Source organism: Falco punctatus (genome assembly GCF_963210335.1).
Source record: "Falco punctatus genome assembly, chromosome: 11".
In the NCBI taxonomy this organism is placed as follows: domain Eukaryota; kingdom Metazoa; phylum Chordata; class Aves; order Falconiformes; family Falconidae; genus Falco; species Falco punctatus.
Window position 1 is genome coordinate 6749841 of NC_137591.1, and position 15243 is coordinate 6765083.

The 15243-nt window shown below is 40.1% G+C and overlaps 1 protein-coding gene across 10 annotated transcripts in view; it reads left to right on the forward strand.

The window, feature by feature from the left end:
• GLIS1 (GLIS family zinc finger 1) overlaps positions 1-14314 on the forward strand; it is a 214094-nt gene extending 199780 nt beyond the window's left edge. For all 10 annotated transcript variants that reach the window (XM_080406199.1, XM_080406201.1, XM_080406202.1 and 7 more), the window contains 3 exons: positions 2429-2613; positions 9904-10071; positions 13657-14314. In XM_080406199.1, the coding sequence (XP_080262325.1) occupies positions 2429-2613; positions 9904-10071; positions 13657-13793 (490 nt within the window). In that variant the 3' untranslated portion in view covers positions 13794-14314. The remainder of the gene's footprint in view (positions 1-2428; positions 2614-9903; positions 10072-13656) is intronic.
• The last annotated feature ends 929 nt before the right edge of the window (positions 14315-15243 follow it).

Consider the following 15243-nt stretch of genomic DNA (forward strand, 5'->3'; position numbering starts at 1 on the left):
CGTCGCAAAGGCCTTTCTGTAGGTCCCAGCACATAATGTCAGCCCCATCTTCATGCAGTAGTTCACCACAGACAAGCATTTGAGAGCATTTACAGAAGATATGACTTGTAGCTGGGCTGCATGACAGCTCATTTGTGTTAAACTATTTCTCTGCTGAGACCTTTGAGGAAAAACTACAGCCACATGGGAGCTGACCTTAGTGTTTAGCTGCTTCTTAGCAAATAAACTCGGCATTTCCCCCCAATCATCTGCTCTTGCAGCAGTTCAGACTCCAGAGAGCATTTTCTGTCTCTGACCTGAAGAGGGCACAGGTGGCCCCTGCCTTCCCCACGGCCCTTTTTTGCACCTCTGCAGCCCCAAGCCTTTACCCTCGGGTACGGGAAGGGCCGCCCCAGCTCTTTTGCTGAGCTCTTTTTAATATGCACTTAAAATAAAAAACACATAAGATTTTTTTTTTCTTTGCATGTTGGCTCTTAAAATTCTACTTTAGTCTTCTTCGGTTTACATATTACTGGTCATCGCTTATTGGGGAGGTGGGGTACTGTCATTCCCACAAAAAAAATTATTTTCCAGTTCTTACATATTTGGCTTGAAAATATCTTTGCCTTCACCCATTTAACAATACTGGTTTAATTCTTCAGTTTAGTTTTGGGATATTCGGAGTCTCTGTGGTTTGTATTATATGCCTTATTTTCCTGCTTTGGCAGATGGAATTATTTCAGCATAGGATGGGCTTTGACTGGGGTTGATTTATTTAAACCCCTTTTAATAGAGTGTCACTGTGACAGCTTTTGGCAGTGTTTCTCTGCCTCTCATGTTAAATTTGATTAAGCTGTTGTCACCATTAATTCACAGTTCATCTATATTTACCTCTTGAACGCTCCCATGTAGTGCTTTAGCCCTAAGTCAAGCATAGGATTCAACTTGGGGAGTGAGGCTAACTGCTCCAAGAAGCAGTCTGTAAACTGGTGAGGATCTGCTATTGCAAATCATAGTTTATGGTGTTTGAACGGCTTGTGCAGTGGTAGAAGACGGCACCAGTGAGAGATTTAATTTGTTTTTTAGTTGATTCTTTGTACACCTGCAATGGTTTGTGCTCAGTATTTTTTTCCAGTTGGTGACATGTATTACAGCCTGCAGGGGTATTTTTATTTCTGTGCCTCAGGACCTGTAGCTGTGAAGTTTCAGCAGGGTGGCTCTCAGACAGACAGGTGGTTTTTCTAGCATTTAAAGGTTCTAGTGCTGCTCAAATTGCCACTTCTTATGTTTAGGAAAAGCTCCAGAGGCAGCAGAGAGGATATGGTGTACATACGGTCTGTACAGCCTGCCCATTTGACAGCGTAGCACTGGGCTATGCAGCAAAAGGCCATTTGTCACAGCTACCATAGGAGGGTAAAAGATCCAGCTTCTACCTATTTACTCATTTACAGTTAGTTTAAAGCAGCTCAAAAAGAGGATTGTACATGAATGGCCAAGTTTTGGTCCCACCTTATGCACCATGCCATCCTTCTGGCTGTAAATGGCCAAAAGGCAGTTCTCTGGCAAAGGGCTTGTCCCTTCTGGGCCAGCTGCTGTACCACCCCTTGGTGGGATGGTCACGATGCAGCAAGGAGGAAGCACTGAAGCTTCTCTGCTCTGCCAGTGGCAGAGGATGCCCAGGGACTTCATGGAAGTGAGTTAGTGAGTTTCTTCCTCAGGTGCTCCAGCTCCTGGTGGGAGCACTGGGTCAGGGTCCGTTCCCTGAGCAGGACTGCCACATCTCTCCTGTGCTGGCCCAAGTCCCAGACATCTGGGGGAATTTTCCACCTCTCAGGTATAACCACTTCTCAATCTTACACTGAGCAGTGCCGCCACAAGCAAACACTTTCTCAGATTTTTTCTTTGAAAGGACAGTACCATCTGTTGCAGTTAAAACTGTATTTCTAAGTCTAAAAAATTGTACGTGAGGAGTAACTGAAACTAATGCTTTTCTTTGTCTTGGCTTCAACTTGGGTGTAAAGCTTTATCCTGTTGCTGCTACAAAGGCACTTAAACAATTTACTTGCATTTACTCACTTAACTACATTTTCCGCTTCTGTATTCTGGACAAGAATCTCAACTTACAAAAGTTTAAATTAAAACAGAGCTGTGTTTAAGTTGCTAACCAAGGAGTGGTGTCATTTTGATCCTGTCATGGCTACTACAGGAAGTCAGTATAGAGGAATAGACATCTTTTTCTAACTCCCTTTCCTCCTAATGAATACCTGAAAGCAGCACTGAATTGGTTTTGTTTGTTTGTTTGTTTTTGTTTTTTTAAACAATGTAATTTCTACCTGCAAAATAAACATTTCAGTAGTTTGGCCATTATGGAAATAGGGCCTTTCAAGTATTTCATTTTCCCATATTGTGATGTGATATGTGAAGTTAATTCTGTCTTTTCTTTTTCTAGGCTTGCCTCCAACATAATCTCTCCACTTGTCAGCCCCCTGAAAGCATTAGTTCCACCTTCCCTATTGCAGAAACACGGCTCTCCGTCATCACACAGCCAGTCACCAAATGGGCAGCAATTTTCTGGAATACCAAATAAACCATACGGTCAATTTCAAAATCAGTCTGTACAGCAGGGATCTCAAGGTAAATCTTCCCGTTTGTTTTAATTTTTTTTTTTTTTTAAACTTTCCTAATTCCTAGCTGGGGAGAAAGAATTTATTTCAGTTTTTGCACGTTTGGCCAATACTGTCTTATTAAGGGACTGACAGCATTTCAGTAGGAACTCCAGTTTTTAAAGTGGCTTGATATATATACAGAGCAAAATTTTCAGAGCAGTTCATCCTGTGATATGTTATCATAATGGGGAAAGCTATCACAACGGCAGATTTATTGCATTTATTCAGGTTTTCAGTAGATAGCTAATAGCTATGCACCTCATCTGACTGGTCATCCAGCCTTCCGTCAGCATGGAGAGGGTGACCTTGCCAAAGCAAGAGCCATCTAGTCTCAAAATACATGGGCTGAAGCACACCTTGGCTCAGTCCACTGATAGTGACTCACTGGACATGAGTTTAGACAAAGAAAAAATGTTTTGCTCTTTGTTATTTGGAAGTTTGGCATCTGTAGTATTTTATACAGTAATATGCAAAGGAACTCTGTACAACTGTAGAGTGCTAGTGTGATTTGAGGACAGGAATGGGAGCAGCTAAGCAGCTGTCCCATGGCTTAATTTAAAACATTTTTAGTTTGGAATTACTCATCCTTTTTAATCGGGAGCTTATTTACCTATTCTGGAGTTCTGTGGGAACTAATTAATGTTTCTGCAATTTTTGAGGTATATATTAGCAAGAGATATTATTATCACAGATTCTTCCAGTAACAGGAGCTTGCATATTTAAGAAATATGTTATATAATCCAGATGGTATGCTGCTTGAGTGTGGCACATATTCACAATAAAGAAGTGTGCAGGACATCTGTCTGGTTGCAAGTATAACCAAGCGTGTAAGTTTATACAGGCAGATAACCAGCTTTTTGAAACTCGTTTCACAGCTGTACTATCATTTGTATAAGATCATTTTTGGCTGGCAAAGTATCACGTGTAATCAATTTACGAGTGGGCAAAATAGGAGGTTTGCTTTCCCTCAATATGTGCTAAGGTTAGGTCTGAAACACAGGAGCTGAACACAAACCCCTTGAGCAACTCACAGCTGTAATGGGGTTCAGTACCCAACAGTTCCCTCTGCCCTTCATTCTCTGAGGAGTATTTTTGCTCTTTGGTCGGACTGACTTAGTCTGAAAAGTTAAAGCATATTATGTTAAATGATTTGTGCTGAAGGAAAAACTAACTCAACCTGATGCTCAACAGATTATTCAATTTAAAAAGATTAACTCTGTAAGGGAAAAGTGGCAGATTTATGATAGCATATAATGATATATGATTATGTTACTATAATGAGCTAAATAACTATAAACCACAAGAGGAAAGTTTAGCAGCTCATTACTATGGCAGAAACAAATGCATAGACAGAACAAGTTTTGAACCACTTAAATAAATTGACTTTATTCCTTAAGAAAACCACATTTCCTTTTGAATGAATTGTTGCTTTCTAAGTGTTATGTCGTGTGGTTTTGAAAAAGCAATAATTTTCCACTTTGGCCAAAAGTTGAAGTATTATTATAAATTCATTATGGAAATGGTCATTCAAAAATCAATTTTGATTAGCAGCCTTTGAAATCAATTGATCTGTAACCTGTACTTAGCTGTACCTACTCTACATCTTTTTTTGCATCTCAGTTCATTAATAGCACATTTTTCTAATGGAGTCTGTAGTAATTTGGGAGTTTTGAATTTTTGCTGAAAAAAAGAAACATTATATAAACCTAGCTGTAGAACTAGGCATCTGTAGAGAAGCATATAAACATTGTGGACGTGAAATTTTTAGAAGACGGCAGGCTTCATCAAGCTGGTAGCAGAAATATCGATAATGAAAGAATAAGCTGACATTATTTATATGTTTAAACCTAGTTGTAGTAAGATCACATGGAAATTATTACATGCTGAAAGAATTTGGCAGGCAATGGAATCCTGTAGTTATTTATACCTGACATGATTTCTTGTCAGAAATTTTATGGAATTTGAAAAGCTGAGATTTATGTGCACATACATGTAAATGACATGACATAACAAGATGGCATTTAATAGGCATATTCCAATTATTTGCTCATTACATCATACATTTTAAAGCTGCTTGAAGTTTTCTAGGTTGTGCGTTAGAGGAACAGAGGCAGCCAGTGCACTGTGTGAAGTGGCTAACTGCAGCTTTTCTGTCACAAATTATTTCAAAGCAAAATTTTAACTCAGTGTTATGTTTGGAACTCAGTTTATTCCCTTATTAACTGTTATATTTCTACATCTACTGTACATAAAACATTTAATAGTGATCATTTAAACTGACAGGACATTTAGTAAATTCTTCACTTGAAAATTAACCTCAGAAAATTTTTGATTTAAATCAAAGCTAAAGGAAAACCTGAAATCCATGTGGAAAAGAAAATATTGGTGAAACACTTCTTGCCAAATTGGTACTACACTTCTGCTCTCCTAGAAGGAGCAGGGATGTTTGCACCAAGCAAGCCTTCTTGCTTACTTCATATTTTAACCACTGAAAGGAGTCTTTTTTTAAGAACTTGTAACAAATGCTCCATGTTTAGTTTACTCTAATCAACCATATGTGGTTGTTAATTGAACCACTGGTTATGGGATTTTAATCATATCTTAATTCCTAATACTTTCTGTGTAGCATTTTAAAAAAATCTAAAGGAACCACAACTAAATGGCATGAACCAAAAGCAGCTTTGTTTCATACAGCACATTTTAAAAATGTATAAATGCAGTAAAGCTCTGACTTGCAATGCGTTGACATATGCAAATCAAACATCGTGTTGCCTGCAAGCAACAAGTTTCATTTCCTGTGGTTCTGTAAAATGAATGAAACTTTATCTGGCAAGAGCACCCGTTGTTACAAAAAGTCCTTGTGGTTCTTTTAACTTATGTGGCCTTTCCACCTCTTGTCTAATTACTTTGGTTTTTGGGAACACTTAGCATTTAAACAAGCTGCCAATTTTCCCTTTTTAATTGTGTAAAATATGTGTGAGGCTCAGATACTGTGGAACAGACTGACTGGCCTCTTGAGCCATGCGAGGCAACTAAAGGCCCTCAGCAAGAGCCAACCTACCTGGTACCAAAAGAAACTCTCCAGTGGTGCCTCTGAAGCAGTTGGTGGGAGTATAGAAAATATATATATTTAAAAAAAAAATCTTACTGACATAGCAACTCACTGACTGAGTCCTTCAGCCTGGAGGTATGCAATTTCAGTCGCTCCTAGACTCATGTCCACCTTTCAAGTTTAGCATTCAGCTGGCTACATTTTGAAATACAGCTTTTAATATTGCAAGCACAATTCTTCCTACCCAAGCGTTGTTTCATGTCCAGTTTAAGTGCAAGGAACATCACCAAATTGTTCCTGTGCAGCCTAGTAGTGGAACTGCTGATCAGGCTCAGCAGCTGCAGCTTTAGTCCTTTTTAGTTTCAAATACAAGGCCAGAGTCCTCCTGAATAAACTGCTGCCACTCCCCATGAAACCTCCGTGCAGTCACGTGAGAGGTTATTCTGAAGATCAGTCATGTGAACACACAGAAGAGGAATACAAGTGCTTGCTGACAGGTCTCTAACAGGCCGTGAACTGTCTGATGCAGGATCCCTGCATAAGGGATAAAGCAGGCACTTAGTTATCTTCTCAGTGCTCTTGTCTATGCAGAATTGCTGTCTTGAGTCTCCACCTCTTCCTCACCTTTTGCAATTGCAAAAGCTATTGGGAGTCTTTGTCTTTACCTTTCATCCTCAAGGAAGCACCTACTTGCCTTTTAGTCCACTCCTCCCATAGCCATCCCTGTGCCTTTTTCCACACACAAAGAGCAACGAAGCTAGTGAAGAGTCTAGACCACAAGTCTTGTGAGGAGCAGCTGAGACAACTGGAAGTGTTTAGCCTGAAGAAAAGTAGGCTCAGGGGAGACCTTCTTGCTCTCTACAGCTACCTGAAAGGAAGTTGTAGCGAGGTGGGTGTTGGTCTCTTCTCCTAAGTAACAAGCGATAGCACGAGAGAAAATGGCCTCAAGTTATGCCACGGGATGTTTACATTGGATATTTGGAAAAATTTCTTCACCAAGAGAGTTGTCAAGCATTGGAACAGGCTGCCCAGGGAAGTGATGGAGTCACCATCCTTGGAGGTATTTAAAAGGCATGCAGTTATGGCACTTAGAGACATGGCTTAGTGGTGGACATGGCAGTGCTGGGTTAATGGTTGGACTTGATGATCTTGAAGGTCTTTTCCAACCCAAACAATTCTATGATTCTGTAAAGCCTCTATCCCTTTCTTATAGGGTCCCACTGTCTCATGATTTCTAGGAAGCTAATGAAAAAGGAAGTAAGCTTTCTTTATACTGCTCAGGTCAGAAGGGATAAAAGTCCTATTTTTAGTGTCATGGTTTGCTTTACCTGACCAGTGTTCCCGCTGTAACCTTCCCCTCCCTTACTCCATCTTTTTTCTTTAATTTGCTACCTCACATCTGCAAGCACAATAGAACAGGAATGGTATATTTCTCTGTCTTTTCTTTGGGAAGCACTTAGCAGAAAATTCATCCTGGTGAATACAACACCTGTGTTTTCCTACACCATGTTGCTTCATTGGCTAGTTCCAGTAACGCTTTTTGTGCTGCCTTTTCAGATTCTCACACAGTGATGCTGAGGGATAGATACTGCACTCCAAGGGAGAATTTGATTGTTTATGGCAGTTCTTTTCCAGACTTCTGATTCTGGGGCAGTTCTCTGCCTCAGGTATTTTTTCTTGACCAGCTAGACAGTGTTAACTTAAAACACTTCAAAAGAAACCTTTACCCACAGGTCTTGAGAAAACCCTGGATCCAACTAGTTTCAATCCAGTTCTGTCATGCTTGGCTGTTCTCTGATTTTCTAAGCCACTGTGCCAGCCCTGTAGATCATAAAGATATTTAATTGATTTAACAAAGGCAAGCCTGGGAGCATGACGAAAGGGTAGCAATTACAGAGACAGAGAAAATACACATCATACCTTCCCTAGAAGTGATGTGTATAGCAGAGATTCTGGAAAAGGTTCATTTTTTTTTCTCTAGCAATGCATATAAGTGCCCTCTGCAACCAGGTACACCTCATCTGAAGCCAAGTCTCATTTTTTTCACTGCTTATCTGAAAAGGATATATTTTTAGAAGGCTTACAGCTTCTGTTTTGTAAACAGAAAAGTCAGGATAATTACCAAATGCCAATCAATAAAGCACTGTACCTAAAACCACATCATAAGATGGCCTTGCTACTTCTCATAAGAGCTCTTTGGTTTTTTGAGCCAGACTCTCCAGGCACTAAATAGAGGTGGCTGTCTATTTATTCCGAGGAAGGACATGCATCATTTAATCCTCAGCTTTCCAAATTTCTGGGCCTTCTTCTACATAGCAGCAAATATGAACAGCTTTGGTACAGTGTGCATAGTGTCTTTATCTAATATAGTTATCCATTAGTACCTCACCAATCATGGATATCAACAATTTAGGTATTTTGTGGTGGAGGATCATAGGTTCTCAAGAAATGAATCACCTAATCCTTGCAGATTCTGCCAAAACACATATTAAACTGTGAAACTTCAGGGCACATCTTTCAGCACTCGATGAGTTCATTGCATTTCTACTAGAGAACTGCCTCACTTAGACTTATTTATGACCACCTCAGAAAACACAACCAGAATGAACAGACAGACCCTCAGCTTTGCCTGATACCATCTACTTGGTCAAACTTTGGTAGTAATGGGAAAACTTAGAAAAAGAGAGGAGATCATTCTTAACAGGAAAAAGCTTATATACTGCATGCTTTGTAAGGGACAATTTCCACCCTGTACAGCACCCAGGTGCTCTGGTGATAGGCAGAGGTATTTAATTTCTAAACAAACAAACCGAATAGCTGCACAACTGGCCCAGCAAGTCAAGGCTTCCACTGGTGAGTGGAGGTGTGCTGACTTCTGTCAGCTGAAGTTCCGGTTGTGTCTGTGTTTGACTGAACTACCTGGAGCTTTTGCAGTAGTTCCTTAGGAAATGTTTCAGTCTGAGTAAGACTGAGGGAAGAAAGACAACAGCTTCATATTTTTTCTGGCAATTAGAGGATGATCCTGATAGCACATTCTACTAAACTTTAAGCCTGACTTGGTTGACTTCAGTTGCATTTACAGGAAGGAGCATTATTTCAGAAGGGACTTTCAGAGAAAGTAGGAAAAGGGTTCATTAATATGAATGTGCAATCAGTATGCAATGCATCTAGAATCAGGAAGAGGTTATTGAGGCAGGAGAAGGGAAGAGAATTAAATCAGGACATGGTTGGTATAAATCTTGTGGCATGCTTTGAGGTCATCCTTATGGGAGCAAATAACATTTTCTTTTAGGATGTTGGCACAAACTTGGAAGTCATAAAATCCCTTCCTTGGCAATTTGTTTGTTCTTTACTGCTAAATATCTTACTTTGTTGTGTACAACTCATTCACAACTGCTGGCAAAAACTGCTGGTCCACTGCTAATACGATACTTTAAAAAAATAAAAAAGGACATAAGAAATGTAGAGTATGTGGGGGATAAAAGTCAAACATACCCCAAAAGCAGAATGATGGAGGCTGCCAGAGACCATACAGATTTATCTCAGTACTTTTCAGAAGGAAGAAGGGCCTCTAGCTGAACTTAGTCTTCACCTGATCTCCATCTGGAGTCAGTCCTGCACTTCTAGTTCAGTTTTACTTGGAGGCTGTGCCCCCTGTGTTCAGTGAAAGGGGTTTCATTTGAAATAACAGTCTGAGAAAGGAGAGGTGTAAGGTACTCTTAAAGGTATCTCAAATAAATAGTGCTGTCTCCATAATGCACTGGATGGGAAAAAGACTTTGCTCAACAGAAAACAAAGCAGTGCTGTTCATTTAAATATTGCATTATTGTATTTAAATTAAAAGTAATTCATTATAGATAAATTCCTCTAGGAACTGAGCATCCTGGACCTGATTCAGTTGGCGTGCTTACTACTGAGCTTTGAACACAAGTGGACTGCTGCTGACTGCATTCAGCCAATCTATTGCTTGAAATGAAGCACATCACTGAGATTTTTGCTTGATGGGGATCACAGTCCACAGCATGTTGCGGGACCAAGTCTGATGTAGCTTTTATATTATTACGCCTTATAGAATAGCATGATCATTTTTCCATAGTTAAAACTGAGGAACTAAAAACCCCCACAACAGTAATGAAATACTGTGACAGAAATGGAGCTGATACCATTGCAGTAGTGTTAAAATGTGTGTGCAATATCTGTTTTCAGGTTACCAAGGCAGCTTTCACTCAATACAAAACTGTTTCCACTATGGAGACTGCTACAGAACAATGGACCAGTCTGTCACCAGTGATGTGCTCACAGGGGAATCCCACTGCTTTAATCCTCTGAGACAGAATGGCTATCACATACTCAATGCACCTTTAGCTTCAACAGGTAATTTATTCCACCTATAAAGAATTATCCATATGATATTTTTAGCAGGAGGGGAAAAGAACACATTTTATAGTTGATGTTATTACAAAAGTATGTTTGCATAAAAAGCTCAGTTGCTGAAATTCATTTGCATCTATAAAAATCTCAGAGGAAAGCACATTTTCTTTAATCCTGCCATATTTGATTGATGGACAAATTCTCCTTTTGTTCTGCTGGATGTCATAGGCAACACACACCTTCAAGAGAGCTGACAAACAAGGCACTTCTCACATTTATTGTGTGGGCTATTCATTGTACATCTCTTTAGGTATACCCAGGCAGGCTTTTATAATCAGATCAAAGTTAAGAAGATAGTTAACACAACTCTGAAGAAAATAGCAGCAGCAGGGACTTCCTGTCTGTCTAAGAATAAAAGGATGGCTTTGGTTTGCACTACTGACATTTACAAAATGGAAAGGCACTGCTTTGATAAATTCAGCTAAAAATATTAATTTGTTTCTGTTCAGCAGTTCCTTTGTGTTTGCGTTGTGCACATTCATGGCAATTGTATTTTCCCACTTATCTACATCTTTACATAATATAAAATTTGGAAGAAGTCATTATAGCTAGATTATTATAATACTTCAATATTTAAGTATTAATTTTTATAAAGCATTTTTTTCTACTTTTAAAGACACAACTAAGAAGTGACAGAATTGCTGAAATCAAAATTGTATTGTTAGAGCCATGAAACACTACTGTTAACTACAATCTTTACTTACATATCTCTAAGAAATTTTTCTTCATGTCTGAATTCAGGAGGGCATCTCAGTTAAGGACGATACTGAAAACATATGTTTAAATGCTTTTTGAAATGGGGCCTGAGTCAGACCACAAAATTAGAGTTGACTTTCCTGTTTGTTTTGTATTAAAGGAGACTCCGTTCAGAGAGAGCATGGATGCATTTGTCTGGTGTTCCATACTAGAAAGTATATGCATCAGTAATGAACACAAGGGAAAAGTTTAAGATTAAATTTCAACTTTGAATTCTTTTGTGTTATTCCTAAGTTTGATGTTACCATAACATAGTTTTTTTATGTTAACATCAAATTTCAAGTTTAGATTGACAGCCTGCAATATTTAAATAACAGACTAAATAAACTTTCCAAAAGAAATTGTAGGAGCAAAGAATAATACTATGGCAAGACACCAACTTCAACAACAGTTGATTTTTCTGTCTGGGGCTAAACTATTATGAAATGTTTCTGTGTAATATTTTTGTTTTTAGAGTGGTTATTGAGGTATGCAAATACTTAAAAGGCTGGAACATAAATCTATATGAAATATATAAATCTTATCTCATCTTTTTGTGCGCAGAATAGAGCCATTCAGGTTTGCAAGATTCATCAAGGCTATGCATTAATTTTTTTCAGGCTTTTATAGCACCATTAATATTAAATGAGATCTCATCTCACAGGAATGCCAAATGTGACTGGCAAACAGCTGTTCCATGAATCACATTAACAGTCAATAAATTTTTATTTTCTGTTCAGGACTTTGGAGAGTTTACTCTATCTGGAATCTAATAATGATTTCTGGGGTGTATGCTTATCTTGGGTTTTGTCCATTTGTGGTTGTATATCCACCCTGTATACAGGCTCATCAAATAGAAATTAGCATAACATAAACACTCGCAAAACTTATCAAAATACTGGTCACTCCACTTAGACTGACACAGCACAGGGCAGATAAACAGGCCAAGTTCATTTCCAGAGACTTTGGAAATATGCTACACGCCAGATTTCGGCAGGCAACAGAATTTGACCTGTAAACTAACAGTAAATTAATACGTCATAGGAAAATGCAGAAATGTAAATAAGTAAAGAATTTGGTCTCAAATAATAAAAATATACCTAGTATTAGTAAAATGCTTATAATTAAGTTCTAAGGACTGAGCCTTAGTCTGAGGACGGTTCTTTCTGAAATCAGGACTGGCTGTGTGAGTGTTTGATTCAGCCATATCTAGACATGCTTGCCTGCAGAGTTAAGCAGGCAGAAGAGATAAGAGAAAGGCTAAAGAAAAGACCAAGCCTCATTTTCCACATGGGGAACAGGGGCACAGGGAAACAGTTGTTTCCCAGTGGCTCCACAGAGCTCCTCCATCAAGCAGAGGATGGAGCTAGGTCCCAGTGCTTTAACCACAAGGATCAGCCATCCACATGTTGACTTGCAATTCTTACAAATGTGATTTGTAGGAGATTTATTTTCTACATCAGGCACGTAGTTCACAGGCATGTTCTTAACTAGAAGAATCTTGCTCCATGTGTTTCCTCAGCTGACTTGGTGCTGATGGTGGTTACTAAAATAGGTAGGTGGGGCTCTGTGGGCAGGATGCAGGGGTCAAAACTTTGCGCTGAAGCTCATACAGATGCTTTTCTAAAGGCCCAACCCAAATCAGGTGGTACAGGGTACAACAGAGTATGTATGTTACAGGATGAAAGTAAGGCGTTTCATGCAGTAGTTTGGGGAGAGAGTAGTGGGGTGGGTTAAAAAACTGTTGAAGGAGAAGGCTTAGGAGGTTACCCAGCCCCCAGGCAGACAGCAGGGCCATGGGGCAGATAGGAGAGTCTGGCTGGTGTGAGAAGTGCAGGCAGAGGGACAGATGCAGAAAGAAGGGCAGGGCAAGGGGTGAACACAGTAAGGGAAGAGCTGGGCTGCGGTAAAATGAATACATGCATGTGAGCCTTGACTGGCCAGTTGCAAAAGCAGGTTGCAGTGGGGCATAACAGGAAATGTTCATGTCCTTTGGGGTAGGCAATAAACCTTTTGTTTCAGACATCCTGGCACTCCAGCTGCCATAGCGCCTGGTAGCATGCAAACCTGTTCCTTTCCACAGGGATGCATAGCTCAGGGAAGCTTGTAACAGCTGTGGAAGTTGTGCATTATAAGTGGAGGACAGAGAAATTCTTCCCTACCACAGTGGCTTTCTGGTAGCCTGGTGAGCACCAGTCAGCTCAGCCAGGTGAGGAGCCAGCAGCATGGTGGGCTTTGGTGGGCTGAGAACAACATGGCACACAGCTCCTTCCACATGTCCTGTGAGCCTGACCCAGACAGGCTTCCACAGACCTCACTTCTGCAGTATGTGGGCATCCAATAAATTTAGGATCCAGATTTCTTCTGGATCTTAAGAGCAGCTGGGAGACACATGGAATGTTTTTCCTAAGTGCCATTAAAAGGAAAAACACACAGAACAAGAGGACTGCATCACTTTTAGTGCGCACTTATTAGGATCCTTGCCCACTCATTGTTTTGACATCCTATTCAGATAATGACTGTAAAGTCCCAAGAGAGTCATACTCTGATACTTGCACTTCACTTGCAAGTGGGTAGCTCTCCACAGAAATGAATGGGAGCTTCATCTACTCTGACACAAATGCCCACGGAGATTTAGTTTGTATATCTCCTGGGTAAGGCTTTGATGGTAAACCCTATTGTCTTTTCATTAACGCTGTGCTGTACTGTATAATCCCAAGCCTCAAACTATGCTTCCTTCCTTATATGTACTGTGGTACTAAATCATGTCCATACAACTTGTCATGCTTTCAGGCTATGATGCAATCTCTGAAGCGCAGTGTGTATCTGAAGACATGGTCTCCAGTGGAACTGATGAAAATGGATTCTTCCAAAACGGCGCCTTTGATCACTGCTTGAATCACATTCCTTCCATCTATACAGATACCTAAAAGCAGTGCTGACCTTGTTTCCTTTATTATACCTATAACTGTGTATGTAATAACAAAGATGTTGTTCAAGTACTTTTATTTAGTCTGTATCCCTATATGTGCTCATTTAAATAAACACCTCACATTTACCAAACCATTTTATACATGAATAGTCTGTATAAGGTAATATTGGAACCTGTTCCTTTGCTGTGGCACTTTGAAATTCATGCTTTAAAGGGAATGAGGAGCATTTCAAGCAGCTTGTTTTGTAAGTTCTCTCAGTAAAGTGTAAATGTAAGTTATATAATAAACTTGTAAAGAAGGGTTTTTTTTTTCCTGAAAAGTATGTTTCTTTGAGAATGTTGTTCCTTTTAATCAGTTTTCATTTAACTCATTGGTCAATTCTTTTTTTTTTTCCTTTTTTTTTTTTTTAACTAAAAGGATTTTTTTAATCACAGACCTCATGTATATAAAGATCTTCATTTGCTCGGCTGGTTTTTATATTTTCAGTTTTACAAGAAAGCATTAAAAACTGGAAACAAGTGTACTGTCATTTCTTAACATCATAGGTCTGCCTGATAAATCCTAATATTCTTAAAATGCCTGAGGGTGATTTAAACAAAGCAGTAACATTTCAGTAACTGTGAAATTAAAGCAGCCCAAGTGTACATGAAGAAAACCAAGGGACCTGCAGACTTCCAGTGAAAGGACCAGAAGCCTTCCAGCATGGGGCAGCACTGTGGACTGGCTTCCCAGCACTGCACACCCACCAGCCCTGCACCATCACCCAGCCTTCCTGCTGCCCCTGCCATGGTGGGTACACCAGCACATGCAGCTGTCCCAGTAGTGTGGGTGAAAATTAAATACGGCCTCATCCCATGAGAGATCAGTGGCACATTTACACTGCACACTCAGTGTGGGGCTGGTCCATTCACAAGACCCGGCAGCCACTCTGAACTGAGAAGAGCAGGACACCTTCACCTTCAGAGGGCTTTTGTCGATCCAAAGCACTTGTCATCAGTGGCTTCCAGAGGTCACCTGCAGTGGCTTTGTTCCCTGTCACACAGTGGCCCTGGCTCCACTGGGCTGCATTTCCCAGCCTAGTCATGATTCCTGGGAGAGACAGGCATCCTGCAAGTGAACAGGCACTCCCAACGTGTGCCAATGCAGGCACATTAAGATGTGAGCTCTTGAAAATGTCCCATGGTGGTTTGAGAGAACAATAAGGAAAAACTAACTAAAAAAAAAAAAAGTTCTTATCTGCAAACCATTGCTAGTTGGGCTTAATAAGGCACCCTAGGAGCAATGTATGGTTATCTGAAAGGCTTTATTCTAAATACACAACACCCAACCCCAGGAAATGCTGCTGCATGTGGAACCTGCTGACCCGAAGGTGTGGGTGCAGCCTCACCAAGGCAAAAGAGAGGCTGGAAGTTGGGGTTAAAGGATGTGCCACATCCCTGGGAAGGTA